The sequence below is a fragment of the Xenopus laevis genome, chromosome 7S (assembly GCF_017654675.1).
Source record: "Xenopus laevis strain J_2021 chromosome 7S, Xenopus_laevis_v10.1, whole genome shotgun sequence".
Classification (NCBI taxonomy): domain Eukaryota; kingdom Metazoa; phylum Chordata; class Amphibia; order Anura; family Pipidae; genus Xenopus; species Xenopus laevis.
In genome coordinates this window covers 3,584,780-3,611,654 of record NC_054384.1, presented here as the reverse complement: position 1 = coordinate 3,611,654, position 26,875 = coordinate 3,584,780, and the positions used below count along the sequence as shown (strand labels likewise).

Sequence of the window (26,875 nt, the reverse complement as noted above, 5' to 3'; positions counted from 1 at the left end):
GAAGCCATGGCAGGGAAAGATAAAGCACAGGGAAAATAACAGAGGAGAAGTGAGAACTTGTGAAAAAGAGGATGATTCACCAGATACAGGGATGGGATCCGTTATCTGGAAACCCAAATTACAGGAAGGCTCCATTTTAATATAATTCAAATTTTAAAACATAATTTCCTTTATCTCTGTAATAATAAAACAGTAACTTGTACTTGATCCCAACTAAGATATAATTAATCCTTATTGGAAGCAAAACCAGCCTATTGGGTTTATTTAATGTTTACATGATTTCCCTTTTCTGTGTAATAATAAAACATTATCTTGTACTTGATCCCAACTGAGATATTATTAATCCTTATTGGAGGCAAAACAATCCTACTGGGTTTTATTTATGCTTAAATTATTTTCTAGTGGACTGAAGGCATGGTGATCCAAATTACAGAAAAAGTCCTGAGTATTCTGGATAACAGATCCCATACCTGTAGTTCCTTAGCTGTATTTTTTCTTCTTTTGCTACTTCTCTATTCTTCCTCTACAACTTCTTTCTTTCTGTTCTACAAAGGTAAATTGCATTCTGTAGACTCATCTTTCCAACTGGAGACCTGCAATTGTTACGGTTCCCAGCATGCCCAAGATTTCCATTATCATGTCATCATCGTTGTTTTATACCAACCCCCACTGCCCAAACAAGTTAAAGAGCAGATAATCAGCCTACAACATGGAAAATCCTGGATGTGTCCAATGGTTCAAACTTAAAAATGAAGATCATTTCATTTTCTGAAAGTTTCTTAAGTTTCTAAATTGACCTTATTATTTGCAAAAGCTTCCGAAACAAAGTCCTCTTCTTGATCTGTCAGTTGGAATATTTTGATTGTTTTTCAGTAAAATCCTTATCTTGTCCAACCCTCAGTGATAATGGAAAGACAGAGCTCCATCGTTCAGCCCCAGACACCATCACAGACTGGAATGCTGGAGCTTTCTGTATGGGACCCAGTGGATTTGGCATCTCCCCACCAACCTCCCTTCGAGTCTTCCAGCCCTTCTTTGTGGAGCTCACTCTGCCGTACTCTGTGGTGCGAGGAGAGTCTTTCACTCTCAAGGCCTCTGTCTTTAATTACCTGAAGCAGTGTATAAAGGTGGCTGATGTTTTCCTTCCTTTTATGACAAATGCATCTAGATTTTATCAGTTCATCAACAGTTTTCTTACAAGTATCCCAAAACAAGTTTTAGAGCTGAAATTGTTTCCTACTAAGAGTTCCTTTCAAGCCTATTTGCTATTCTCCTTCTTTAGAATATCCCAAGTAGTACCTTTTTGCCTTTTCTTTCTCCATACCTCCATTTTTCCTCACCTTTCTTATAGTGGAAGGGGAACAGGCTATGACACGAGCACACAATGATAAAGGCTGGGATAAACATGTGTAGCCACTGATGATGGGACCCACTGGCTAATCTGCTGGTTGGCTAATCTAACCCTGTTTGGTGGCAAATTTAGATTATATTATAGGGATGCATCAAATCCCAGATTCGGTTCGGGATTCGGCCAGGATTCAGGCTTTTTCAGCACGATTCAGCCGAATCCTTCAACCCGGCTTAACCAAATCCGAATCCCAATTTGCATATGCAAATTAGGGGCAGGGAGGGAAATTGTGTGACTTTTTGTCACAAAACAAGGAAGTAAAAAATGTTTTCCCCTTCCAACCCCTAATTTGCATATGCAAATTCGGATTCGGTATTCGGCCAAATCTTTCGAGATGGATTCGGGGGTTCGGCCGAATCCAAAATAGTGGATTCGGTGCATCCCTATATATATTACATCCCTATATATTACACATACATTTTTGTATTGCGCATAAAGTTGATGAAAGTCTCTGCTGCGGAGTAAACATTACAACCCATTTACTTCTGCAGTGGGCAACTTGTGCTTTTTCCTATAGCGAGTTGCACCATTAACCACTTGCATTCAATGCTCTCTTTGCACTTCCTCAGTCCTTTCAACCCTCCTACGTTTCCAATTGAACTGTACTAGTCAGTATCTTCAGTAGTTCAGTTGCGCCAGGTGAACACGTCACTCTCACAGAAATTATGCCAGTGAACTGCCGGAAATGACGACAGACAAACTTCAAAAATATTCTGGTACAAAGTGCACATTTCAACTCATCTCATCTTTATAATAACAGGTTCAGACCACCCTACTGCCATCACTAGAACTAGAGGAGGAACCATGTACTGACTGTCAGTATAGCAGCTGTGTCTGTGCAGAGGAAAGCAAGACCTTCTACTGGAACCTTAAAGCCTCTAACCTGGGTGAGATATGGAACTCTCACACTTGTATATACAGTTGATAGCTAAATGTACAGGACATGTGACCTTAATCTAGTCCAGTAAATACATACATGAAGTGCTGTCATTATTATGGTAAGATGTTAAACTAGTGAAATTCCTCTAACAACGATAATCAGAGGGTAGGTGCTTCCATTTCGGAGCCAATTAATTGTATTGCCATCAACAAACAAGTTGGCATGAAGCTCAGCACCCACTGGTCCAGATTAAAAGGCTTGATGAGTTCCAACCTTTTGTAAGACAATGTATTCTTTGCATTTCAAATATTCACTTGTTGACACTTTTTTTTATTAATACTAATGTTGTAAAGGTGGTTATAAACAAAACAATTATAAATTTGCTCCAGCAACCGGATATGCACTTCCTTTAACCAGAAATATTTACCCTCTTGTCAAGGAGTAAGAGATTCTAATCCACAACACCGCCAAAAATGTAATATAGAAAATGCAAAGCCTTTATTACAGCATAAGGTATAACCTCTGTTACCTAAAACCCATTAAAACAACCCTATTAATGACATTATTTGTTTGGACTGGATGCCCCTTAATTAAAGCTAAATAGACCCAGTTGTGTGGAATGAAAAGTGTTGTACAGGTATAGGCTTTGTTACCCAAAATGATTGTAATAAAGGAAATTATTTTTTAAAATTGTTTGCTTAAAATGGAGTTTCCAGATTCTTGTAGTATATGATATGCTCTTAACTCATATTGCCCACCATAATACAAATATATCACATACAGTTCTGTATTGTTTGGCCAATATTGGTCAATATTGTTCACTAAATTGTACCCCTTTCGTTAATACCACCCAATACAGTATAAAATGTAATTGCAGTTATATACAATTACCCAAAATTTTTTTAATCTCCTATATGGAGTCAGGTTTATTAAAAAGCAGGTATATTAGCTGAAAATTCTTGAATAATTATGGCTAATCTCTCAGATCTCAGTGAAAATATTGTTTTTCTGGGTCAAATTTTAGGAAGAAAGAACACAACTAGAACTTCATAACTTTGCCAAATTATTTGCTCATTCCTATTAATAAAAGGACTTTTACTATTTTACACCATCTCCAAAACCTCTATGTTTCTGTCCCACTAACTAGGAGAGGTGAACATCACTGTGAGGACGGAGGCTCTGAACACTCAGGACATGTGCAATAATGAGATTCCTCTTGTGCCCAAGCAGGGGAACTCAGACACTGTGATTAAGCCACTGCTGGTGCAGGTGAGTCTCAAGGAAACTCTGATCATTGAAATGGGGTTCAGTTCTTGCCATAGAATCTTTGGCTTCTTGGAAGTCAGTGGGTGAGGGCCAAATTGTCCAAAATGTGTTAGACTTCTGGCCAGAAGCACTTCCACGATAAATTTGTCTTAGTGCACTTCCACAACCCTGGTAATTTTTTATTGTATGTGTTATTCTGCCAGATAGGCAAGCTAAACATCCATGATGTTGTAGATACCCGTACCCATCATGCATGGGTGCTGCAACTGCATGGACTTTTGATCTAGAATGTGATTAGACTTACCTACCTGAAAATATTTAGATTTGAGGTGTGGCAGAAGATTGGAAGAAGGTCTTTTTATACATTACTAATGCTTTGGTCTTCTGATTTATATCAGCCCGGGGGGATCCTAGTAGAGAAATCTCATGGCTCTCTGATCTGCAGCCAAGAGGGAGAAGGTAAGATGTGAAGGAGGGTCAAACATAACATAATTTTGTGCTGTATTATTAGTGTTAACGTCATTTGTATTAATATACTTGCCCTGGTCTCTTCTTGTTATGTGGCCACAAGAAACATGTAGATTAAAAAGTGAGAAGAGCCACTTTTCACATATGCTCAGATCTCCTCCATGTTGATGGTCAATTCACACAATTTCTGACTATTTGGCTTTCTCTTATGTTAGAGGGAAAACAATATTCAACAGTTCCAGTCTAGCTTCATCTAGTTTCATTGACCTCCTCTTATACTGTATTTTCAAGGTATTGTGAAATATGTCATTTACATTCTTCAGCCTCCAATAGAAAATAATAAGTGAGATAATTATGGAATTTAAATTTTGGTTTAAAAAAAAAAAAAGTTTGATGACATTTGGCTGAAACAGAAATTAATCAGGTATGAAGCATCTTTGCCAATGAAAATTTCAACCAAACACAGAGGATTTGCCAATTTTAATTATATATATATATATATATATATATATATATATATATATATATATATATACACATATATATATAGGGCTGTCCAGATTTCATCTCTCAGAAAAATATAGTGAATGTTGGGACTTCAAATGCCATCTTAATTTGACCATACACATAGAGATCTGCTTGTCTACTGGTTGCTGGATAAGCAGATCTTTACCTGATTTGGCCATCCAGGCATTGAGTTAAATCCCCATATCGTTAAGCCATAAAATAGGATCAATAACATTAATTAAAACACCAAGAGTGGTCAACATGACAGCCAATGTGTTTAAATGTGTTTAAATGAACCTATGATTAAGGGATTTGATCCTGAAATGCGTTATTTGTCCAGCAACCTGCTACATTAAACTTTGTCCAGAAGTGCCGTCTACATTGAGTTTTGTTAGTGGTTTAAATGGACAACCTTTATAAGTATATCGTCTTATGTTTGTTATTAAAGGAAAGTTAATGACCATCATCCACAAGTCACGTGCTATACAGCATATATAAGTATCTGTAGTTCTGTACAGTTCATAGACCTAAAAATATTTTCTACTGTTCTGTATCCTTCTGTTCCAGACCATTCTAAGACAGAGGAGATATCGTTGAAAGTTCCCGAGAATATCCTGAAGGATTCCGAGAGAGCTTATGTATCAGCACTGGGTGAGGAGAACCTCATTTTATTATTTTTTTGAGATAAATGTGTAAGTTACAAAGAGCACTGGCACATTTTTGAAATCTTATAAGAAACCACTTTTGTGTCAGTACTTCGTCATGTTTCCAGTCCTGAGTCAGGGTTGGTCAGGGGGTTCAATGTCTGTGGCAGATGCTCAGCTTTGAGAGGAAAGGAATAATCGACATCTAGAGACAGATACATAGTTACATAGTTAAATGGGGTTGTAAAAAGAAAAAGTACATCAAGTCCAACCCCTCCAAATGAAAACCCAGCATCCATACACACACCCCTCCCTACTTTTAATTAAATTCTATATACCCATATCTATACTAACTATAGAGTTTAGTATCACAATAGCCTTTGTATTATGTCTGTCCAAGAAATCATCCAAGTCCCTCTTATAGTCATTAACTGAATCATCACCCGGCAGTGCATTCCCCAACCTCACTGTCCTCACTGTGATGAACCCCCTACTCTGTTCCTTTAAATGAAACTTCTTTTCCTCTAGTCTGAAGGGGAGGGGCCTCTGGTACGTGATTCTCTTTATGGGTAAAAAGGTCCCCTGCTATTTGTCTATAATGTCCTCTAATGTACTTGTAAAGTCTAATCATGTCCCCTCACAAGCGCCTTTTTTCCAGAGAAAACAACCCCAACCTTGTCAGTCTCCCCTCATAATTTAACTCTTCCCTCCCTCTAACCAGTTTAGTTGCACTTAGTCTCTGCACTCTCTCCAGCTCATTTATACTCTTAAGGACTGGAGTCCAAAACTGCCCCCATACTCCAGATGAGGCCTCACCAGGGACCTATAAACAGTGTCGGACTGGCCCGGCGGGACACCGGGAAAAAACCCGGTGGGCACCGACCCTCGTGGGCCCCTGCCGGGCCAGACCCCCTCTACATATAAAAATTTAGAGAAAAAAAGTTTTTGGCGATGCGCATCGCCGCTCGCGCATGCGCATGGCGGCGTTCCAGCGGCCGAACTCGGTGCGGCGCAGTAGGGGAGCGGGGGGCCCTGGACCAGCAGTCCCGGTGGGCCCCGGGCCCCCCAGTCCGACCCTGCCTATAAAGAGACACAATTATGTTTCATCCCTTGAGTTAATGCCCTTCTTTATACAAAAACTTTATTTGCTTTAGTAGCCACAGAATGACACTGCCCAGAATTAGACAACTTGTTATCTACAAAGACCCCTAGATCCTTCTCATTTAAGGAAACTCCCAACACACTGCCATTTAGTGTATAACTTGCATTTATATTATTTTTGCCAAAGTGCATAACCTTGTCTCAACTTGCTGATGCCTCCTGTCTGCAGAAATAAGCACTGACCACAAAAAAACTCACGAATAGGGATAATTTGTGCAGTGAGAGTAATTATACTTTATTTGTTAATATTACTTAAATACATTTTTGTTGAAATTTCTCCCTGCCTGATAAAGCAATAACTGCACTATACCAGATCCAGTAGAGAGTGGTGTTCTGTACTATACTGTGATATACACATTGTTTTCTTCAGGAGACCTGATGGGAACAGCCCTGCAGAACCTGGACCGTCTCCTGGCCATGCCGTATGGATGCGGGGAGCAGAACATGATTCTTTTTGCCCCCAATATCTTCATTTTACAGTATCTGGAAAATACTCACCAACTGAGCCCTGAGATCCAGAGCAAAGCTAAAAGGTTCCTTGAAAGAGGTGAGGGATTTTGGATCTTTTATTTTTTTGTGCACTTAAGAAAAGTAGCCATTTACTACTATAATATGACCATGAGCTATGAGTTTGTAGGAGATTGCCCAACAGTGCAGGAAAGTTTCTCCACCATAAAAGCCAATAATATTATGAAATTTCCTACCTAGACACATGAGTGATTTTGTGGTGACATTAAGAGGGATGTACAGTATATCTAGCAAAAAGGGCATTTGTAATTGTGATTGCTTAAACAGTAGTTATTGGCCTCTGTTTTGAGTTTGTAAAGGAAAGCTTCCCCCCTGTGAAGTTCAATATGCAACCAACTTGCTGATGGCTTTTGTCTTGTCATATTTAAAGAACTTTGGGCCTGTTTACCAAACAGGTGCAAAATAGAGGTGCTTTTGATTGTGTTTCGTAACCACAATGCAATATTCTCTTCTATACTTTCAACAAAATTACTCAAAATAAAAAAAATAAAAAATATTTTGCACAAGATACTGTGTCAGTTAGTGAAAGGTGCACAACCAAACACACCTGTGTCTGAAATGTCAGATGTGCATGTGGACAGGACATGGGTATACACTTAAATGCCCTTTAGTTCTGGAAATTGTAGAACAAAGAACACCTATAGGTGCAACCCAATGGCCAAAGCAAGTGCAGGGCTGTCTTGGCACAAGTATGGTTGACTATCATTAAGCACAGGCACTTTGTGCATACTTTTTAACTGGCACAAAAGTACATACAATATGTTTTATTTTTTGCTCAGGGTACCAACGACAACTGACGTACAAACGTAACGATGGATCATACAGTGCATTTGGGTCAAGGGACCCTGAAGGAAACACATGGTGAGTAATTCTATATATTGAAGAGTGATCTTATTTATTGGTGAGGGATTGTGCAGTATTTATAAGAATGATCATAAATATTAGGTTCATTCAACTGGAGGTTTTCATAGTCTCCGTGAAAAATAAACTTTGTATAGTGAATAATCATTCGATTATATGGATAACTGTAGGGCAGCACTAATAAACATCATTAACAGCAACGTTTCATAAAAGCTTGATAGAAGCTTGATAAAAGACCATTTGGTCTGAAACATTGCTGTAATGCCCTTGGTCCAATAAAGGCCGTTTTATTGAAAACTGTGGGTGCTGGACTAATTTCTGTGCAATAATTTGTAAATAAGCCTAAGGGACATGAAGACAGCATATGGGGATGTGTAAGAGGAATCTTTAGTTATGAGTATATAAGAGTCCCACTAGAAAGATTTCCCAGTTCCACATAAATCTCTATGATTGGGTGTCTATTGTCGCCAATGACCTGTGGCCATTGCATTCTTCATTTCTAACTTCACTTTTAGTGAAGTGAAGACATTATCCGTTGTTCTTGTTCTCTGCTCTCTATGTAGGCTGACTGCATTTGTAGTGAAGTCCTTCAACAAGGCTCGTCCCTACATCTTCATAGATGGTGACCATCTAAAGCAATCTTTCTCTTGGCTGAAGAACAATCGCAATAGAAGAGGCTGCTTCCGGAGTGTGGGGAAACTCTTCAATAATGATCTGAAGGTACTTCAGCCATTGTATCCTGGCTAGTAAAATTGATGACTGTGTTAGTCTATGTGGGCCTAATCACAAAATCACTCTACATAGGAAGAAAAACATAGATAATCAGTGTATATTTGAATGAGCACTTTTTTTCTTTTAGGGTGGAGTGGATGATGAAATATCTCTCAATGCTTATGTCACCATTGCTCTAATGGAAGCAGGTCTGGAGAAAGAGGTGAGCAAAATTGTGTTGGCTAAAGGATTATAAGGATTAGCATAAAGGTAAGTATGAAACTATAGGGTTAAAAAAAGTTTACAGAGTGACTCCATAGCAAAATATATAAATGCATTGTATATGAAAGTGTCAGGCTACGTACTGTTGTGTGTATGTCTCTATTGGTGACCAGTAATGATCTAATAGGGAGTTGCTTTGATAAAAAAAACAAGGTTTATTATAGTTAATGTATCTTAGGTTCTTCTTTCTTCCTTTCACACTGCTCTGCACAAATGACCCTGTTTCTTTCTGTAGGACCGAATGGTTAGGGATGCTTTATCCTGTCTGAGGAAGGCTGCCAAAAATGTGAGCAGTGTCTACACCCAGGCTCTGCTGGCCTACACTTTCACTCTGAGTGGCCATACTAAACTTAGGAAGATGCTGCTGGCCAAACTGGAGGAGAAGGCTGTCAGGAATGGTATGGAATATGTCTTGTGTGTGTATGTTTTCTAATGGCACCCTAAACAAACCTTAATGTAAAACTGAAAAATGTGACAAATGTTGAAGGTTACAGGTCAAGTAACTATACCATATTGGCAACAGGAACACATAGTAAAAGATCATTCTTCTTCAAATCATCCAGTGAGGTCTACCTCATACTGTTAAGGAAATGTCCAACTTATGGGCTACATGTGGTTGAAACTGGACAAGGTCTATGGCAGTGGATCAATCCAGATCCACATTGGGCTTTTAAGAACTGATCTCCCAGTAGCAGTGGATTCCTGCAGCAGTGACCAAACTATTAATGACTATCAAGTCACTGTATTAATAAACAGCAGGAGCAAAAGGAGTGGGAATATAAATTAATCCTTGCAAAGATTTGCACTTCTACCAGGTGGCAAGTACAAGGCTCCTTAATGTCTAACATCCATCGGTCTCCATGTTCTGATTGATACCGGAAATGAACTGTGTCATTCCATTCGAAAAGATCACTATCACTCCTTTAGTCTTTGATATGAATTCTAAGGAATGTTGTTCCATGCTGTTCAAGGGTACACTGTATGAGGTATATTTATCAAAGAGTGAAGTTAGAGGTCCCTACAGTCCTCTAGATTGAAATTCCGCCACTCTCCATTTTTTTCTATGGGATTTTGAAAGGCGTGAACTTTCACTTTGACCCATTAATAAATACTCTAGTAAAAATCCCATAAAAATGAATACCCTATGAGTTTTGTAATGTCAAACCAAAGTTTCCTCCTTTATTAGAGGTGACCTTGGACCCAGAGCAAATAGTCAACCATAACAACAGTAGAGAAACAAACATTATTCTTTTTATTCTTAGATGGACAACTACACTGGGAGAGGAAACCTGCCTCTGCAACCTCTGACCTCCCATACTGGTCCCGGGCTCCCTCGGCCGAGGTGGAGTTGACCTCCTATGTACTGCTGGCCCTGCTCTCTGGCCCCAACAAGGACCTGGACAAAGCTTTTGAGATAGTCAACTGGCTGAGCAAGCAGCAAAATCCTTATGGGGGATTTTCTTCTACTCAGGTAAATGAAAGGATAATAATATAAAGGTGTATAAAGTACTATAGGTAGAACTGAATAGGTGTACTGTGAATAGAACTGAGGCAGTGTCGGTAATAATTGGGATGTCCAAAGTTCTGCTTGTAACATGCAGCATGAGGTACTAAGGGAGTGTGGGAGAATACAGATGACATTAAATTAGACTGTGTAGTGATGTGGTTGATGCATAAGGGACTATGAAAAACAGCAGGTAACAATAATGTAAGATACTCTACAGACAGAGATCCTGAAGGTGGTTTTGAGATAGTTAGTTGAGGTACTGCATGCGTGAGTTACTGTGGATGACACCTGAGCGAGTGAGAGATACGAGTGAGAGATGCGAGTGTGAGATGCGAGTGTGAGATGCGAGTGTGAGATACGAGTGTGAGATACGAGTGTGAGATACGAGTGTGAGATACGAGTGAGAGATACTTCAGCTGACAATAATGGGCTGCAGGGTACAGCAGGTGACAGAGTGTAAGCTACTGAAGGTGACACTGAGGGAGTATAAACTATTGCTGGGGACAAGAAGGAAATGTCATGAGAGATCTTAGTAACAGAAAAGATGCTTGAGTTACTGTGGGGACAGTGAAGGAGTGGGAGGTAATGCAGCTACAACTAAGAGGGTGGGGGATACTGTAGGTGACACTATGAGTCTGTAAGAGATCATACTGCTGGTAACACTGGAGCTAATGAGTAAGTGTAAGTCCTGCAGATAATAAGGTGCAGCAGATGCCTTCACACATTCAATATGCTTCTCCAGTGCCACATACACACCTTCAGTTTCTCGAGAAAAGTCACCAATAATGAGCTGAAGAAATGGAAGTTGGGGAAATGGAAGTTGGGGAAATTGAAGTTAGAAACAGAACATTGTTGCTTCCAGCTGCACCTTCATCTTTCATAGGTATAGGATAGACCTGCTATTCTGGCCTTCTACATAGACTTATATCTTTTGCAGTGGGTTAGTAATAAAATTAACTTTTTATGCACTTACCAAATTTCATTCCTTAATAAGTTAAGGCCACAACTTACAATTAAAAAGGCTAGTGCTTTTTAGATAATGCCGGTGGAATTTCACCCTAAGGTTTTACTGCTGAATTTCCTAAAGGATACAACCACCTCGAGAGCAGAAAGTACGCTACTCACCTTCCTACTGTTCCACGCAAAAAAAGCCATAGCCATTAAATGGAAGGATGAGTCCTCTCCTACCCTTAACTTTTGGGTAAGTTAAGGGTAGAAATTCAACAAAATTTGGACACTCTGGATTCTACTAAATGAGTCATACACAAACAGGACTACAAATACACCGGAGCAACCACTGGACTGCCTTGAAACTACTGTTCAAGTCTTACCTACTTCGTTTCATAAAGGGTACTTTAGGTACCAGTAACTAATTTAAGATAGAAAATAATGAATTGAGGTCATCATTGTATTATGCTTTCTCCTCTCTTTTAATAAAAGGGTTAGCGGAAATGTTTTGTTGTCTGTATGATCGCCTTTTAAAATAAGTAACCTCCCCCCACTATACTATACCTTACTCATTTTCTCTATTTACTTCCTTTTATTCCTGTTTCCTTCCCTTTTTTTAATCATCTCTTTTAGGTTGGGGATCCCATGGTTGAAAATGAAGAAAATTTTCCAGGAGATACCAAATACAAATGCAAAATAGGATTGTAAAGTTGACTTTGTATATGCAAAATGTGTGGAAATGTCTTGAAAATAAATAAATACCTTTTAAAAAAGATAAAGGGTTGAACAGTGATGGGTCTGGAAAGGTCTGAACTTGCTATCTCATCCCTCTATTATAACTTTCTACTTTATCTCACAGGACACAGTTGTAGCTCTACAGGCTCTTGCTAAGTATGCCGAGGCCACATTCACTGACAAGGGAGATGTAACAGTCACAGTCAGTTCCAAGACTGGATTCCATCAACAGTTCCATGTGGATCACACTAACCGCCTCCTGCTACAAAAATCCTCACTGTCAGATATCCCTGGGGAGTTCTCTGTGTCAGTCACTGGGAGCGGCTGTGTGTATGTACAGGTGAGGGGACACTCACTCTCTTACTGTTCCTCAATCTGTTCCATTCCCAGTCCAACCCCTTGTTCTTGTCGCACAGACTGTTCTGAGATACAACATTCCCCCACCTAGAAGTGATGCCACCTTCTCAGTACGAGTGGAGACACCAACCCCATGTTCCCTGGTTCCAATAATGAGCATAGACATTTATATTGAGTGAGTATTCTCTGGTGGAGTGGTGGAATTCCTAATAAAGTTTGCATCAACTGCATATTGCCCTAAGGGAATTCCCCCTGTATGTTAGCCATCCACCCACTTGGACTGTAAGCTCTACAGGGCAGGGGGACTTAGTCCCTTTGTAAAATGTATAATTAAGCAATAGAATTCTTAATGAATCAGATAAAATTGAGCGTAGGACTGGCCAGATATGGGATGACTTTGACGTAGTTGGCCAGCTTAAATATATTGCAATATATGGACAAACAATCCCTGTGTTGTTTAAAGGGTAAGGCATTTTTTAGTAGCAGTAGCACAAAATGTCTCTGTCTTAAATATATTGATAATGGGTTGAGTGCAGAGGACCTCTTGTAGTTGACTATGTATTTTGTGGTCACACCCTCATTGCACCCCCGCCTAATGGTTTTAAAAAATAATGGTGAGCACAACTTTCCCCTGTTTGTAATTCTTACCTGACTTGTCCTCCCTGTGTGTACTTGTATTCATTGTACTTTAAATTATTGTATTTTATGTGCTTTACAAATAAAGTTATGCATACTATGTTGCTTCACTTGGGTAGAATGGGTCCCACAACTGCTGAGCTTTTATACTGCTGTTCTTGCAGATACACAGGGTCACGGGAGAAATCCAACATGGCTCTGGTTGAGGTTAAGATGCTCTCTGGCTTTATCCCAATGAAGAGCTCAGTAAAGCAGGTAAGTTACTATCCTGCAGAACAAGGATATTTTACCTACTTCTGAGAAAGAAGTTCAAACTTTGGTTTCTTCTGACGAAGGACTGAAATGAGCTTATTATGTTGATATTTATATTTGGGATGGTGCTAAGTGTTTCATTTAGGTTATAACTGGTCTGAGACCGGAGACTCATTGAAGGAATTCAACAGTGGGGTCTAAGACTGGTGGGAATTAAAGTGATACTGACACTAAAAAAATTATTTTCAAAATATTAATCTACAAGAAAAGTTACTTATAGGTCATGTTGATCGTTTTTTGCTGATAATTCTCCTTTTGTAAGTAATTATTTCTTGAAGTTCCTGAACCTGACTGTTTCGCCAACCTGGCTGTCCCTTCTCAACTTGTCTTGAGTTTCTAATGCTAACGGACTCCTGCAAATATGGCAGCCCCCTCATAGGGAAAAAAGGGGGTAAGAAAGGTGTAAAAGCATCGGGCAGATACTTTTTATGGCAAAAATATAACGAGCATTCAAAGATAATGTTATGATAGATATTAAAAAAAGTTTATTTTCTGGTGTCAGTATCTCTTTAAGGGAGTTCCATAGGAAGTATAAGAATATTAGAAGTCGAGTTATATGTCCTTATCTATACAAGCCATGGAACTCCATGGTAAAGAAATTCGGATGCACACCTGTTAGTTGCAATTGTGTCCAAACGGTGATTTATTTAAAGCCCAAAATATACATCACAAAGGGGCAACGTTTTGGACCCCTCCGGGTCCTTTATCAAGCCTTGATAAAGGACCCGGAGGGGTCCAAAATGTTTCCCCTTTGTGATGTATATTTTGGGCTTTAAATAAATCACCGTTTGGACACAATTGCAACTAACAGGTGTGCATCCGGATTTCTTTGCTATCATCCCACTGACCCCTATGCGAGGGAAGGGTCTTCCGAATAAGCACCCTACACTTACAACAAGTGTTTTACTTGGGATTGGGTCGAGCTCTCCATGTTCGTGCATGGAACTCCATGGTGACTTGTAATATCCTCTTATTATTATGTGATACAAGTGACATAATTAAAGGACCAGTAACATCAAAAAAATTTTTAAAAAAATTCGTTAGTACACAACGAAAAAAAACACATACACAAATTATACTTTAAAAAAGCAAAGTCTTTATTAAGAAATAACTTACAGAAACTCTGCTTCCTGTCTTCTACAGAAACGGCGAAAGGGCGACCATCCATTGAGCGGTACTTGATTTCTCCTCCCTGGCTCTCTGCTGCTGGATCCTTCAGCTGCCACATTCTGTGCTTTCTGTAGTGCAGCGGCGCTTCCAGCAGGAACTTGAGGCGGATCTGCGGTGCCGGTGTTCCTGTGGGCCATGATCTCTCTATCACTGCTGTAACAGCTCAGGCCCTACAAGATCCCCCTCCGCCGGGGGAGGTGAGTCCTGGTCAGTTCCCTGTAGGGCGGCTGTGTGGCAAGGGACAGTTTGCTGGGACAACCGGTAGTGCGCCCTCGCAGCTGCGCACACCCGCTGCAACTGTTTCTCTCTGGCGCTTCGCAGCTACCGACAAAACTACAAGTCCCACCATGCATCCGTCCCATCTGCTTCTGCGAAAGCGTTACCGGCAGTGGGACGCAGGGACTTGTAGTCAGCTGGATGCAGAGCCCCGCAGCTCAGCAGTGCCTGAGCTGTTACAGCAATGAGAGTTTTGTCGGGAACTGACCAGGACTCACCTCCCCCAGCGGAGGGGGATCTTGTAGGGCCTGAGCTGTTACAGCAGTGATAGAGAGATCATGGCCCACAGGAACACCGGCACCGCAGATCCGCCTCAAGTTCCTGCTGGAAGCGCCGCTGCACTACAGAAAGCACAGAATGTGGCAGCTGAAGGATCCAGCAGCAGAGAGCCAGGGAGGAGAAATCAAGTACCGCTCAATGGATGGTCGCCCTTTCGCCGTTTCTGTAGAAGACAGGAAGCAGAGTTTGTGTAAGTTATTTCTTAATAAAGACTTTGCTTTTTTAAAGTATAATTTGTGTATGTGTTTTTTTTCGTTGTGTACTAACGAATTTTTTTAAAAAATTTTTTGATGTTACTGGTCCTTTAAGCACCAAGCATCACTAAGTAACATTTCTAAGGATATATTTTGCAGCTTATTCATGGCTTCTGTGAGCCATTATAATATATGGAACATGTCCTCCACTTTCCTTCCTTCTATGACATCTCAGCAACTTCCTAGATACTGTTGTTCTGGACCCCAGGCTTTTGCAGAACATCAGTTTGTAAGAACATTCATTAGAAATCCTTTGTGTGTTTTGGACTTTGATCTCAGGTCTGGTTTCCCTTTCTCAGCTAGTGAGTAGCAAAAAGATACAGCGGAGTGAGATCCAAACTGATATGGTGACATTGTACCTGAATGAGGTGGGTCACATCAATCTCTGACTTCTCAGCATCTTTCATTTTATTTGTATAGAAGACAACACTGGATACTGAAGTTTTTTCTTCCTCTCTCCATCCCTTACTAGGTAGGACATGATTCAGTTCACCTCACATTTATGGTGGAACAAGACATTGTAGTGAAGGACCTTAAGCCGGCCACAGTGAAAGTCTATGATTATTATGAGACAGGTAAGATAATTCTCTTTATCAGCATGAACTTGATGTACAAGTCTTAATACTTTGAATTAGGGATGCACCGAATCCAGGATTCGGTTCGGGATTCGGCCAGGATTCGGCCTTTTTCAGCAGGATTCGGATTCGGCCGAATCCTTCTGCCCAGCCGAACCAAATCCGAATCCTAATTTGCATATGCAAATTAGGGGTGGGAGGGAAATTGCATGACTTTTTTCAGAAAAGCAGGAAGTAAAAAATGTCTTCCCCTTACCACCCCTAATTTGCATATGCAAATTAGGGTTCGGATTCGGTTCGGTATTCGGCCGAATCTTTCACGAAGGATTCGGGGGTTCGGCCGAATCCAAAAAAGTGGATTCGGTGCATCCCTACTTTGAATATCACACACTAAGGTATTGATGACTAAATGAATTACTGCTCTGTTCTTCTTCTGCTTCCAGCGGAACATGCCGTTACCGAGTACAACTCCCCATGCAGCTCAGGTAAGAACATGGTACAGATTCAGTTCATCCATATCCCCCAACATCTCAGCGCCCCTCTTGGCTATTCCTTGATACTGCACTTTCAGGCCAGATTTAATGTGCCGAGGAAATCTTCTCCTCAGGGCTCAATGGCTTTCAGTTCCTTTTGCTTTCTTTACCTAAAACTGATGCTTGGATTCTTTATTATTGATAATATAATATTATATATTAATATTATATATTTTTAATGGTTAACTAGAAGTTGGACGATGATCTGATTCTCTATTTCTACTCTAGACAGTATCAGTTGGTATTTTCACTTTGCTCCAGGAGCCCTCAGTAGCCATTAGACCTGCCACGTCTATTGTCAAGATACTATATATAACTTTGTATTGTACATCTCCTTATTTCTACTGGTTTCTTCCTTCTCCCCTTCTACTCAATCTACTGCTTTTTATTCCTTATTGTTTTTACTTATTCTACCATTTTCCTTATGGTATTACTCTTCAGCCCCTGGTCAGTTAAAATACTAAAAGGTAATGTTTGATTCTGTTTGGTTGCTTTGGGTTCCTAGACTAGAACAAACCTTATTTATGTTACGCCATAAGGTCTGTTGGGTTCTTTTTTGTTTTTTATATTTACATCCATCTGCATTTTGTTTCCTAGATGATGAGACAAGATCTAGATGAGCCTCGGTATATCAGAGATCAATAACAGATTTCTGCAGCCAAACACAAACCATCGCAGAGATATTTCACAATAAAATAAATTCTGCATGGGGGTCTTCTTTCCTATGTTTAAAAGGGATTCTGTCATGATTTTTATGATGTAGTTTTTTATTTCTAAATGACACTGTTTACACTGCAAATAATTCACTGTACAATATAAAATGTCATTCCTGAACCAGCAAGTGTATTTAGTTGTAATATTGGTGTGTAGGTGCATCTCAGCTCATTTTGCCTGGTCATGTGATTTCAGAAAGAGCCAGCACTTTAGGATGGAACTGCTTTATGGCAGCCTGTTGTTTCTCCTACTCAATGTAACTGAATGTGTCTCAGTGGGACCTGGATTTTACTATTGAGTGTTGTTCTTAGATCTACCAGGCAGCTGTTATCTTGTGTTAGGGAGCTGCTATCTGGTTACCTTCCCATTGTTCTGTTGTTAGGCTGCTGGGGGAAAGGGAGGGGATGATATCACTCCAACTTGCAGTACAGTAGAAAAGAGTGACTGAAGTTTATCAGCACAAGTCACATGACTGGGGGCAGCTGGGAAACTGGCAATATGTCTAGCCCCATGTCACATTTCAAAATTAAATATAAAAAAATCAGTTTGCTCTTTTGAAAAAACAAAAATCTGCCAGAGCAGTATTAATAACTGATGCATATTGAAAAAAAACATGTTCATCCAGCAATGATTAAGGATATGTAAGGAGACATTTGTAGTATCTTTGTTGTGTTGGTTGCGAGAGTTTACATTTCCACCGGCTCAGCTTGGCATAAAGGAAACACAAAGGTACATAAATAACATAAAGTTCTTCAATCATTAAGCATTTTTGGGGCTTGAGTTAATTGTGAGAAACAAGGTGCAGATGCACTTATCACCAGGAGCATTTTAGGGTTCCTTGGTTTTCATTTTTTTTTTCATAGTTTTTTTTTTAAATTATTTGCCTTTTTCTTTTGACTCTTTCCAGCTTTCAAATGAGGATCGCTGACCCCATCTAAAAAATAAATGCTCTGTAAGGCCACAAATGTATTGTTATTGATATTTTTATTCCTGATCTTTTTTATTCAGGCCTCTCCTATTCATATTCCAGTCTCTTATTCACATCAGTGCATGGTTACTAGGGGAATTTGTAGGGATGCACCGAATCCACTATTTTGGATTCAGCCGAACCCCCGAATCCTACTGAAACGAATCCAAATTAGGGGTGGGAAGGAGAAAACATTTTTTACGTCCTTGTTTTGGGACAAAAAGTCATGCGTTTTCCTTCCCACCCCTAATTTACATATGTAAATTAGGATTCAGATTCTGTTCGGCCGGGCAGAAGGATTCGGCCGAATCGTGTTGAAAAAGGCGGCAACCTGGCCAAACCAATTTTCAGGGAAACTGACGCTTCTCCATGTTTGGTGCCTGAGAGGAAATTAATGGGATTCCCAGAAAACAGACAAATCCTCAGCTGGGAATGATTTACCTCACAAGCAACAAACATCCCCAGTTCTCCATTTTGACAAGTTAAGCTGAAGTAATGTAAACCATAGATATTTCCTTGTTCTCTCCCCACAAAAGCACACGTGAACGTGAGGGAAAACAAGTGACAGCAGCCACAGTAAGGAACAATGTGTGAGTCAGGCCAGGGCTTGTTTGCTGTTATGTGTGGCCACTGGTACGGGCAATACACATCCCCTCATAACTGAAGCAGAGACTATAACCAAAGCTTCAGCAGCAACAACTGGCGCCAAAACGCTCTCGCAGATCCCCTACAAATAGAATCGTTCCGTATAAACCCAGCCCTATGACTCAGCATTCTGTCAGTGAGCAGCCAATGAGAGAGCTGTTATCTTCCTATCACGCTGTTCGCTTTCAACTAAGCTCCGCCCCGCACTGTAACAACCGTGAGACTGTGTCAAGCTCCTCCCACTAAGCCTGAGAGCTCGGCGGGTGGTCAGAGTGTCCTGCAGGCAAGATGGCGGCGTCCTGTGGAAGGTTATTGGCATCGTGGGTGCGTATGGATATGTACAATGTGCGCTGCCTACTGCTGTCTGGGGCCCAGCTGAAATGCTATTGGCTGGAGTTTTCTGACAAATGTGTTGGCGTAGTTACTCCTTGGCTTCACCCTGGCGCGTTCTGCTCCCGGAGGAGACTGAGAGTTGTAGTTCAGCAGCACACAAGGAGTTACACTGCTGAGCTCCGGGTTAAAGAGAAATTGCTGCTGCCGCCCTAATGTCTGTGTGTGAAGCTGCCGGACTCCCTGCCCCCCTTGTGCGACTCCCTGCCCCCCTGTGCGACTCCCTGCCCCCCTGTGCGACTCCCTGCCCCCCTGTGCGACTCCCTGCCCCCTGTGCGACTCCCTGCCCCCCTGTGCGACTCCCTGCCCCCCTGTGCGACTCCCTGCCCCCCTGTGCGACTCCCTGCCCCCCTGTGCGACTCCCTGCCCCCCTGTGCGACTCCCTGTCCCTCCTTCTACTGGGCCAGTGCGATAGGAGCGTATTCCCCGTGTGCCCCTGTCGCTGCCTGGCACCTTTCTGTCAGTTGTAGTTCCACAAGACCTGTCACTAGGCCCAAGGTATTTCGGTAGCCAAGGCGAGTGCTCCAGTTGCCAAGTTGTCCCAAATTGCCTTTTTAACATTTCACATTTTAATGACTAAATCCTGCAGTACAATTGTACAATATTATACAGGGAATAAAAATAACCTTCCCCATTGCCCCCGTGTAACTGTACTGGCAACAAGTCACATAACATGAGCCCCTCTTTCCTGATTGTGCCCCCCAACCTGTGCCACTGTCCAGTGCTGCCACATCAAATATTAGGAACCCCCCCCCCCCGTCATGATTTCCCTCCTGAACCTGTGCCAGTGTCCAGCATCAGTGCAGCCACTTAGGCAGCCCCCCCCCTTTATGATTTCCCCCCCCCCCCCCCCCCAAACCTGTGCCAGTGTCCAGCATCAGTGTGGCCACATATTTAATTAGCCGGCCCTCACTCCCAGCCCCACGTGCCAGCAGGCTGCCAATTAAATTGTCCCAGACCAGTGCACCAAGTTTGCTTGTGATTAAGGGATTGAATCCTGAAACGCGTGGGGCGTGAAATAAACTTGCTTCCTCCTTGAACTGAGTGTCGTCCATTCTTTTGGCCTTGAATTGAGCACCAAGTTTGTCTTGTGATTGGCCACGAGCCCTTGTAATGAGGGCACTACTCATACACTGCACAGTTGGCAATAGGAAGAATGGCTAGTGTTGCCCGTGTGTTGCCAAAGTGCCTGAACCCACCTTGTTTTGTGTCCGGGTGCAGGTGGGTCGCACAGGCCGTCTTACTGGGCAACTCCCCCGGGTCGCTGGGTCTTCTGTGCCGAGGAACATGACTGCCGTTACACCTTCTATTTGTGCCGCTCAGAAACTCCAGTTCAGCACCAGTGAGTATCAACCACTGAGCTTATTCCCAGTATAGAAATATAGGCCGTCTCCCATAGACTCCATTATAATCAGGTAACACACATTGTAAAATCTGATTTCCTTTTTCTGTGTAATAATAAAACAGTAACTTGTACTTGATCCCAACTAAGATATAATTAATCCTTATTGGAAGCAAAACCAGCCTATTGGGTTTTAATATTTACATGATTATCTAGTAGACTTAAGGCATAGATCCAAATTGCAGAAAGATCCATTATCCGGAAACCCCCAGGTCCCGAGCATTCTGGATAACAGGCTCCATACCTGTATACTAATGTTTTTTGTTTTTTTATACAGGTTCAGGGCGGTTCCTTCCTGCCGTTACCCAGCATGCTCCACAATTTAAAGGCACGGCTGTAGTCAATGGGGAGTTTAAAGAGCTGAGCCTGGAAGACTTCAAGGGGAAATATTTGGTTCTCTTCTTTTACCCTCTGGACTTGTAAGAGTCACGTACATTTGTCCCAGTCTTAGTTCCACATGGCAACCAATTAGGTTTCCTTTTGGTTTGTACCAGAGCAGTGAAAGCCGATTGGCTGCAGATCTGGACCAGGGCAGGTTTTTGCTTTTAATATTATACCAGTTCCTCCAGTGTGTTCTCTGTAGACCAAGTAAAAATCATTGCAGAGCGGGTTCACTGCTTCTTCATTAGATGATGAAATCACTTAAATAGTTACCCATTAATTAAAGTGCCCCTCACTGGGCCTTGAACTTTGCATGGACTCAATGTAGCTACAGGGTTTCCTGCTCAGTGAAATAAATAGGCAGGGGCAGGGCCTTCTGCTTGTGTCCAGACTTCCAAGGCTGATTAGATCCCATGCAGGGAACACCCATAGAACTAGAATAGAGAATCACTATCGCTGCGTTCCAGCTTATCCTGACTGTGCACTGTCTGTTATCCCTAATGAAGCAGCCATTTTCCATTGAAGATTTGACAGTACATTCTTGCAGAGGGTCTCACTGCTTCCATGCACCACCCCAGGCTGGGTGAAAGCACAGTATAGTACAGGTATGGGATCCGTTATTCAGAAAGCTCTAAATTACAGAAAGGCCTTATCCCATAGACTCCATTCACATCAAATAATACAAATATTTTAAACTGATTTCCTTTTCCTGTGTAATAATAAAACAGTAGCTTGTACTTGATCCCAACTGATATAATTAATTCTTAAATTCATTTTTAGTAGACTTTTATCATACAGAGATCCAAATTACAGAAAACCCCAGGTCCTGAGCATTCTGGATAACAGGTCCCGAGCATTCTGGATAACAGGTCCCATAACTGTACCTTTTTTGGAATTTATATACCGGATCCCTTTAAAACCAAAGTAACCATCCATATTAGGGATGCACCGAATCCAGGATTCAGTTCAGCATTTGGCCAGGATTATGACATTTTCAGCAGGATTCGGATTTGGCCGAATCCTTTAAATCATGTGACTTTTTGTCACAAAACAAGGAAGTAAAAAATGTTTAGCCGCTACCGATTTCTTTTACCCTTGCTGATTTGCATATGCAAATTAGGGTTCAGATTTGTTTCAGTATTCAGCCGAATCTATCACAAAGGATTCTGAGGTTCGGCCAAATCCAAAATAGTGGATTCAGTGCAACCCTAATCCATATATTGTGGCTTCCCATGGCTAAATTCCTATGAAAACTGGTTGCTTTCTAAATCCATGATAGGTCATTATAACGTCTTTATAAAACAATTATTTTATTGGTTCAGCTGCCCTCTGGCAGTATTTGAAAATACTGTTTTTTCCAGTTTAAAGGAGAACTAAACCCTAAAAATGAAAATGGCCAAAAATGGCCTATTTTATATAGTGAACTTATTGCACGAGGCTAAAGTTTGAGCTTGTCAATAGCAGCAATGATCCAGGACTTCAAACTTGTCACAGGGGGTCACCATCTTGGAAAGTGTCTGTGACACTCACATGCTCAGTGGGCTCTGATTGGCTGTTGAGAAGCTAAGCTTAGGGCTCGTCACTAATTATGCATCAGAAAATGAGCTTCCCTGGCTGTAATATAAGCTGATGCTACAGGTTTGCTGATTATTACATTCTGATGCTAATTGCACTGGTTTCTGTGCTGCCATGTAGTAATTATGTGTATTAATTACTAATCAGCCTTATATTGTGACATTTCTATTCTATGTGTACTGTATAGTGTGAGTGGCTCCCTAAGCTCAGTAAGTGACAGCAGCACAGAGCATGTGAATCAGTGAATCAGCAGAAAAGAAGATGGGGAGCTACTGGGGCATCTTTGGAGACACAGATCTTTACTGCTAAAGGGCTGTGGTTGCCTTGGGCTGGTACAGAAGCACAAAACATCATGTACAACATTTCTAGCTACTTCTTTAGTTCTCCTTTAATAGGCAGATTCCAGGTAATCCTTCTGGTACTCTGTAAAACCTGGAATTTTAATGAGCCGGATTTGGATTCCAAAGGATGAAGAAGTATTTATTGTTTGATATGTGTTGTTTGATATGCGTTGGATATACAAATTTTCACTGCCGGGAGCCTGTAAGTAAAACAACAGACTGGTGATACATATTTTCTATATTTCTAGCACATTCGTCTGCCCCACGGAGATCGTGGCTTTCAGTAACAAGGCCAATGAATTTCATGATGTCAACTGTGAGGTCGTGGCAGTGTCTGTGGATTCTCACTTCTGTCACCTTGCATGGACCAACACACCTAGAAAGGTACGGCTGTTGTTTTTTATTTATATGGCACTGGCATAGCCCACGGCGCTGTACAGACCTAATACATCGTTCCCTTTGGAATTGATTTCCTTACTCTGTGTATTTGTTTTGACCTAGAGTGGAGGACTGGGTCAAATGAACATCCCCCTGCTCTCTGACCTGAATAAACAAATCTCCCGGGATTATGGGGTTCTGATGGAGACTGCCGGCATCGCTCTTAGGTAGGTTTCTGTTATGTTCGGTGGTAAAGGATTAGTGTTTCCAGCTTCCCTAGCAACTGGATTTAACCCTTTACCAGGAAGCTTGGATTTAGGTAGCACAGCAAGAGCATTAAGATTTTTCCTCCATGACTGGGAAGGTGCTTCATGAACTAGGGATGCACCGAACCCAGGATTCTGTTTGGGATTTGGTCTTTTTTAGCAGAATTCGGCTGAATCCTTCTGCCCACGGGAACCAAATACTAATTTGCATATGCAAATTAGGGACACGGAGGCAAATTGCATGACTTTTTTTCACAAAACAAGGAAGTAAAAAAATGTTTTCCCCTTCCCACCCCTAATTTGCATATGCAAATTAGGATTGGTTTGGTACGGTATTCGGCCGGATCTTTCGCAAAGGGTTCGGACAATCCAAAATAGTGGATTCGGTGCATCCCTACCATGAACACAAATTCATTGGTTTGGCATTATATTCTGTCTGCACTTTTTATCAAATCTGATTTATTTTCATAGGGGGCTTTTTATTATTGATCCTAATGGAATAATCAAGCACATGAGTGTGAATGACCTTCCCGTCGGAAGGAGCGTGGAGGAGACCCTGCGACTAGTAAAGGCTTTTCAGTTTGTGGAGACGCACGGGGAAGTCTGTCCAGCCAACTGGACTCCTGACTCACCAACAGTAAGTACTTACCTAAATCCATCTACTTACACAATACTACATTTTGTAGTTGTGCAGAGCATTTGTTTTATAGATGGGGCCGGTGACCCCCATTTAAAAGCTGGAAAGAGTCAGAAGAATGAGAAATAATTCAAAAACTATAAAAAATGAAGGCCAATTGAAAAGTTGCTTAGAATAGGCCATTCTATAACATACTAAAAGTTAACTTAAAAGGTGAACAGCTGTTGAAGCTAAGCTTAGGGGTCGTTACTAATTTTCCAGCAGAAAATGAGGTTGGACTGTAATATAAGCTGATGCTACAGGTTTGCTGATTATTCAATTCTGATGCTAATTGCACTGGTTTCTGTGCTGCCATGTAGTAATTATGTGTATTAATTACTAATCAGCCTTATATTGTGACATTTCTATTCTATGTGTACTGTATATTGTGAGTGGCTCCCTAAGCTCAGTAAGTGACAGCAGCACAGAGCATGTGAATCAGTGAATCAGCAGAAAAGAAGATGGGGAGCTACTGGGGCATCTTTGGAGACACAGATCTTTACTGCTAAACGGCTGTGGTTGCCTTAGGCTGGTACAGAAGCACAAAACATAAAGTACAACATTACTAGCTACTTCTTTAGCTAGGCTTTAGTTCCCCTTTAAAGTCCACATTTTTAAATGGCTCAAGAATGCAGTTGAAAAGTGCCTGAAACATGCAGTTGCCTGACAATCACCCAGAACTCTCCCATGTGCCACAACCTTACACTGTCTGCTGTTTTTCCTTAAACTTTCTCGTTTCCTTACAGATCAAACCCAGTCCAGAAGGATCCAAGGACTACTTTGAGAAAGTGCACTAACCCCAAAAAGGCTGTGAATTCTTCCGATGGCACATGCCTCACATTCATCAGTGAAAGGCATTGATTATAAAAGTAGCAGACTGGGGTGCATGTGAGGACTGACTAATGATAATAGCACTTCATCTCTTTAATAAAGGACAAATACATTGTACGAGGCTTCTTTTGAATGTAGTGCTCACAGAATTGGGGGCCTGTAGAACTGAGTTGATGCTAATTACCTAGTAAAGACATCATCTTGGATTGGAAGTTCTTTGTTAACATGGGGCACAATTGGGTGGATCAGTAGAGTAATCATGCAGTCAATTGGCTGGTAATATATGACGGCATCAGTCAAATTGCTGGTCCATCAGAAGGTTTGTCAGATGCCAACCTGAGGTTCAGAGTGATAAGTGACAAGTTCTTTGCTTAGTTGTATTGTTGAAAGGAGATTCTGAATGTCTTGCTGACTTAAAGGACAAGGAAAGTTAAACTAAAGAAGTAGCTAGAAATGTTGTACATGATGTTTTGTGCTTCTGTACCAGCCCAAGGCAACCACAGCCCTTTAGCAGTAAAGATCTGTGTCTCCAAAGATGCCCCAGTAGCTCCCCATCTTCTTTTCTGCTGATTCACTGATTCACATGCTCTGTGCTGCTGTCACTTACTGAGCTTAGGGAGCCACTCACAATATACAGTACACATAGAATAGAAATGTCACAATATAAGGCTGATTAGTAATTAATACACATAATTACTACATGGCAGCACAGAAACCAGTGCAATTAGCATCAGAATTGAATAATCAGCAAACCTGTAGCATCAGCTTATAATACAGCCAGGGAAGCTCATTTTCTGCTGGATAATTAGTGACGAGCCCTAAGCTTAGCTTCTCAACAGCCAATCAGAGCCCACTGAGCATGTGAGTGTCACAGACACTTTCCAAGATGGTGACCCCCTGTGACAAGTTTGAAGTCCTGGATCATTGCTGCTATTGACAAGCTCAAACTTTAGCCTCGTGCAATAAGTTCACTATAGAAAATAGGACATCTTAAGCCCTATTTATTTTTAGGGTTTAGTTCGCCTTTAAGTTCTACAGTTAGTACTGTATAGATAGTTGTGTATATATATAGTTGAGCTGACTAATCAGAGTTGAAGCCAGAGCTTCTTGCCATGGGTGGGATGTACATGATCTCTCTGTGTTTGTGTGGGTCGCTCCTGGATGCTCTGGTTTTTCTTCTAGTCAAAAAAAAATAAATACAGAGACATGAACTGCTTTCTAGGTGAGATTAACTCTACAGGGTGTACTAGAAAGGGGTTCCTGGATCTTTGCCCCAGAAAGGGGTACAAGGTACAGCCCATAGCGCTTACAAAATTATTAATACAAATTATTATCATTCAATTGCCTTTTAAGCTCCCCTGTTCAATTAATACAGTTGTGTTCAGAATAATAGTAGTCTGACATCACTTACCTGATCTATCAGTGTTTTTGGTAGAAATTCTATTTCCACATGGCAAATAATGTACTAGTAGGTGTAGTGGAGTAATAGAAACCCACAGACCCAACTGTCGTTATGTCTGCGGATTCTGTGTCATTGACTCATGCATTGAGTCTAGTTCAAAATAATAATAATAATAATAGCTTCTTCCAAATAATAGCATGTGGGGAAAACCCGGTCAATTCCGGCCCTTATTTAAGGAAGGAAGAAGCAAATGTTGTGCTGCTGGTTATAGTGAATTTCTCTCTGAAACTCTCACCCAAATGGCTCCTTCCACACATTGTTCAGAAGAACAGACGACTTTGATTCAAACGTTTGGATTGGAGAGAGGAAAACATATAAAGAAGTGCAGAAAATCAGAGGCTGTTCAGCTAAAATGATCTCAAATTCATTAACATGGCACTGAAAGCTGTAGAAGAAAACGTCCATTGGAATGGATATAGTGAATAAAGTACCCCCTCTTGTAAAATATAAGGATATTATTAGTTACCGAGGAGTTTCATGACCATATAAAAGTACGAGGCCGAAGGCCGAGTGTTTTTATACAGGTCATGGAACTCCGAGGTAACTTCT

The 26,875-nt window shown here is 41.1% G+C and overlaps 2 protein-coding genes across 2 annotated transcripts in view; both read left to right on the top strand.

Annotated features, from left to right (window-relative positions):
* The window catches only part of LOC108697147 (alpha-2-macroglobulin), a 38,175-nt gene extending 21,072 nt beyond the window's left edge, over nt 1–17,103 (top strand). The window contains exons 19-36 of the mRNA XM_041570821.1: nt 902–1,127; nt 2,169–2,295; nt 3,436–3,557; nt 3,953–4,013; nt 5,097–5,180; nt 6,705–6,881; nt 7,642–7,723; nt 8,287–8,443; nt 8,583–8,657; nt 8,952–9,114; nt 9,979–10,187; nt 12,031–12,246; nt 12,323–12,438; nt 13,064–13,154; nt 15,490–15,558; nt 15,663–15,765; nt 16,209–16,250; nt 16,896–17,103. Coding sequence (XP_041426755.1) covers nt 902–1,127; nt 2,169–2,295; nt 3,436–3,557; nt 3,953–4,013; nt 5,097–5,180; nt 6,705–6,881; nt 7,642–7,723; nt 8,287–8,443; nt 8,583–8,657; nt 8,952–9,114; nt 9,979–10,187; nt 12,031–12,246; nt 12,323–12,438; nt 13,064–13,154; nt 15,490–15,558; nt 15,663–15,765; nt 16,209–16,250; nt 16,896–16,918 — 2,143 coding nt within the window. The 3' untranslated portion in view covers nt 16,919–17,103. The remainder of the gene's footprint in view (nt 1–901; nt 1,128–2,168; nt 2,296–3,435; nt 3,558–3,952; nt 4,014–5,096; nt 5,181–6,704; nt 6,882–7,641; nt 7,724–8,286; nt 8,444–8,582; nt 8,658–8,951; nt 9,115–9,978; nt 10,188–12,030; nt 12,247–12,322; nt 12,439–13,063; nt 13,155–15,489; nt 15,559–15,662; nt 15,766–16,208; nt 16,251–16,895) is intronic.
* A 1,757-nt stretch (nt 17,104–18,860) lies between these two features.
* On the top strand, nt 18,861–24,981 carry prdx3.S (peroxiredoxin 3 S homeolog). The gene is given in 7 exon segments (NM_001092661.1): nt 18,861–18,948; nt 20,236–20,356; nt 20,694–20,835; nt 22,962–23,097; nt 23,215–23,318; nt 23,829–23,994; nt 24,780–24,981. Coding segments are annotated over 7 exon segments (756 nt in total). The 5' UTR covers nt 18,861–18,912; the 3' UTR covers nt 24,831–24,981.
* Nucleotides 24,982–26,875: the final 1,894 nt, after the last annotated feature.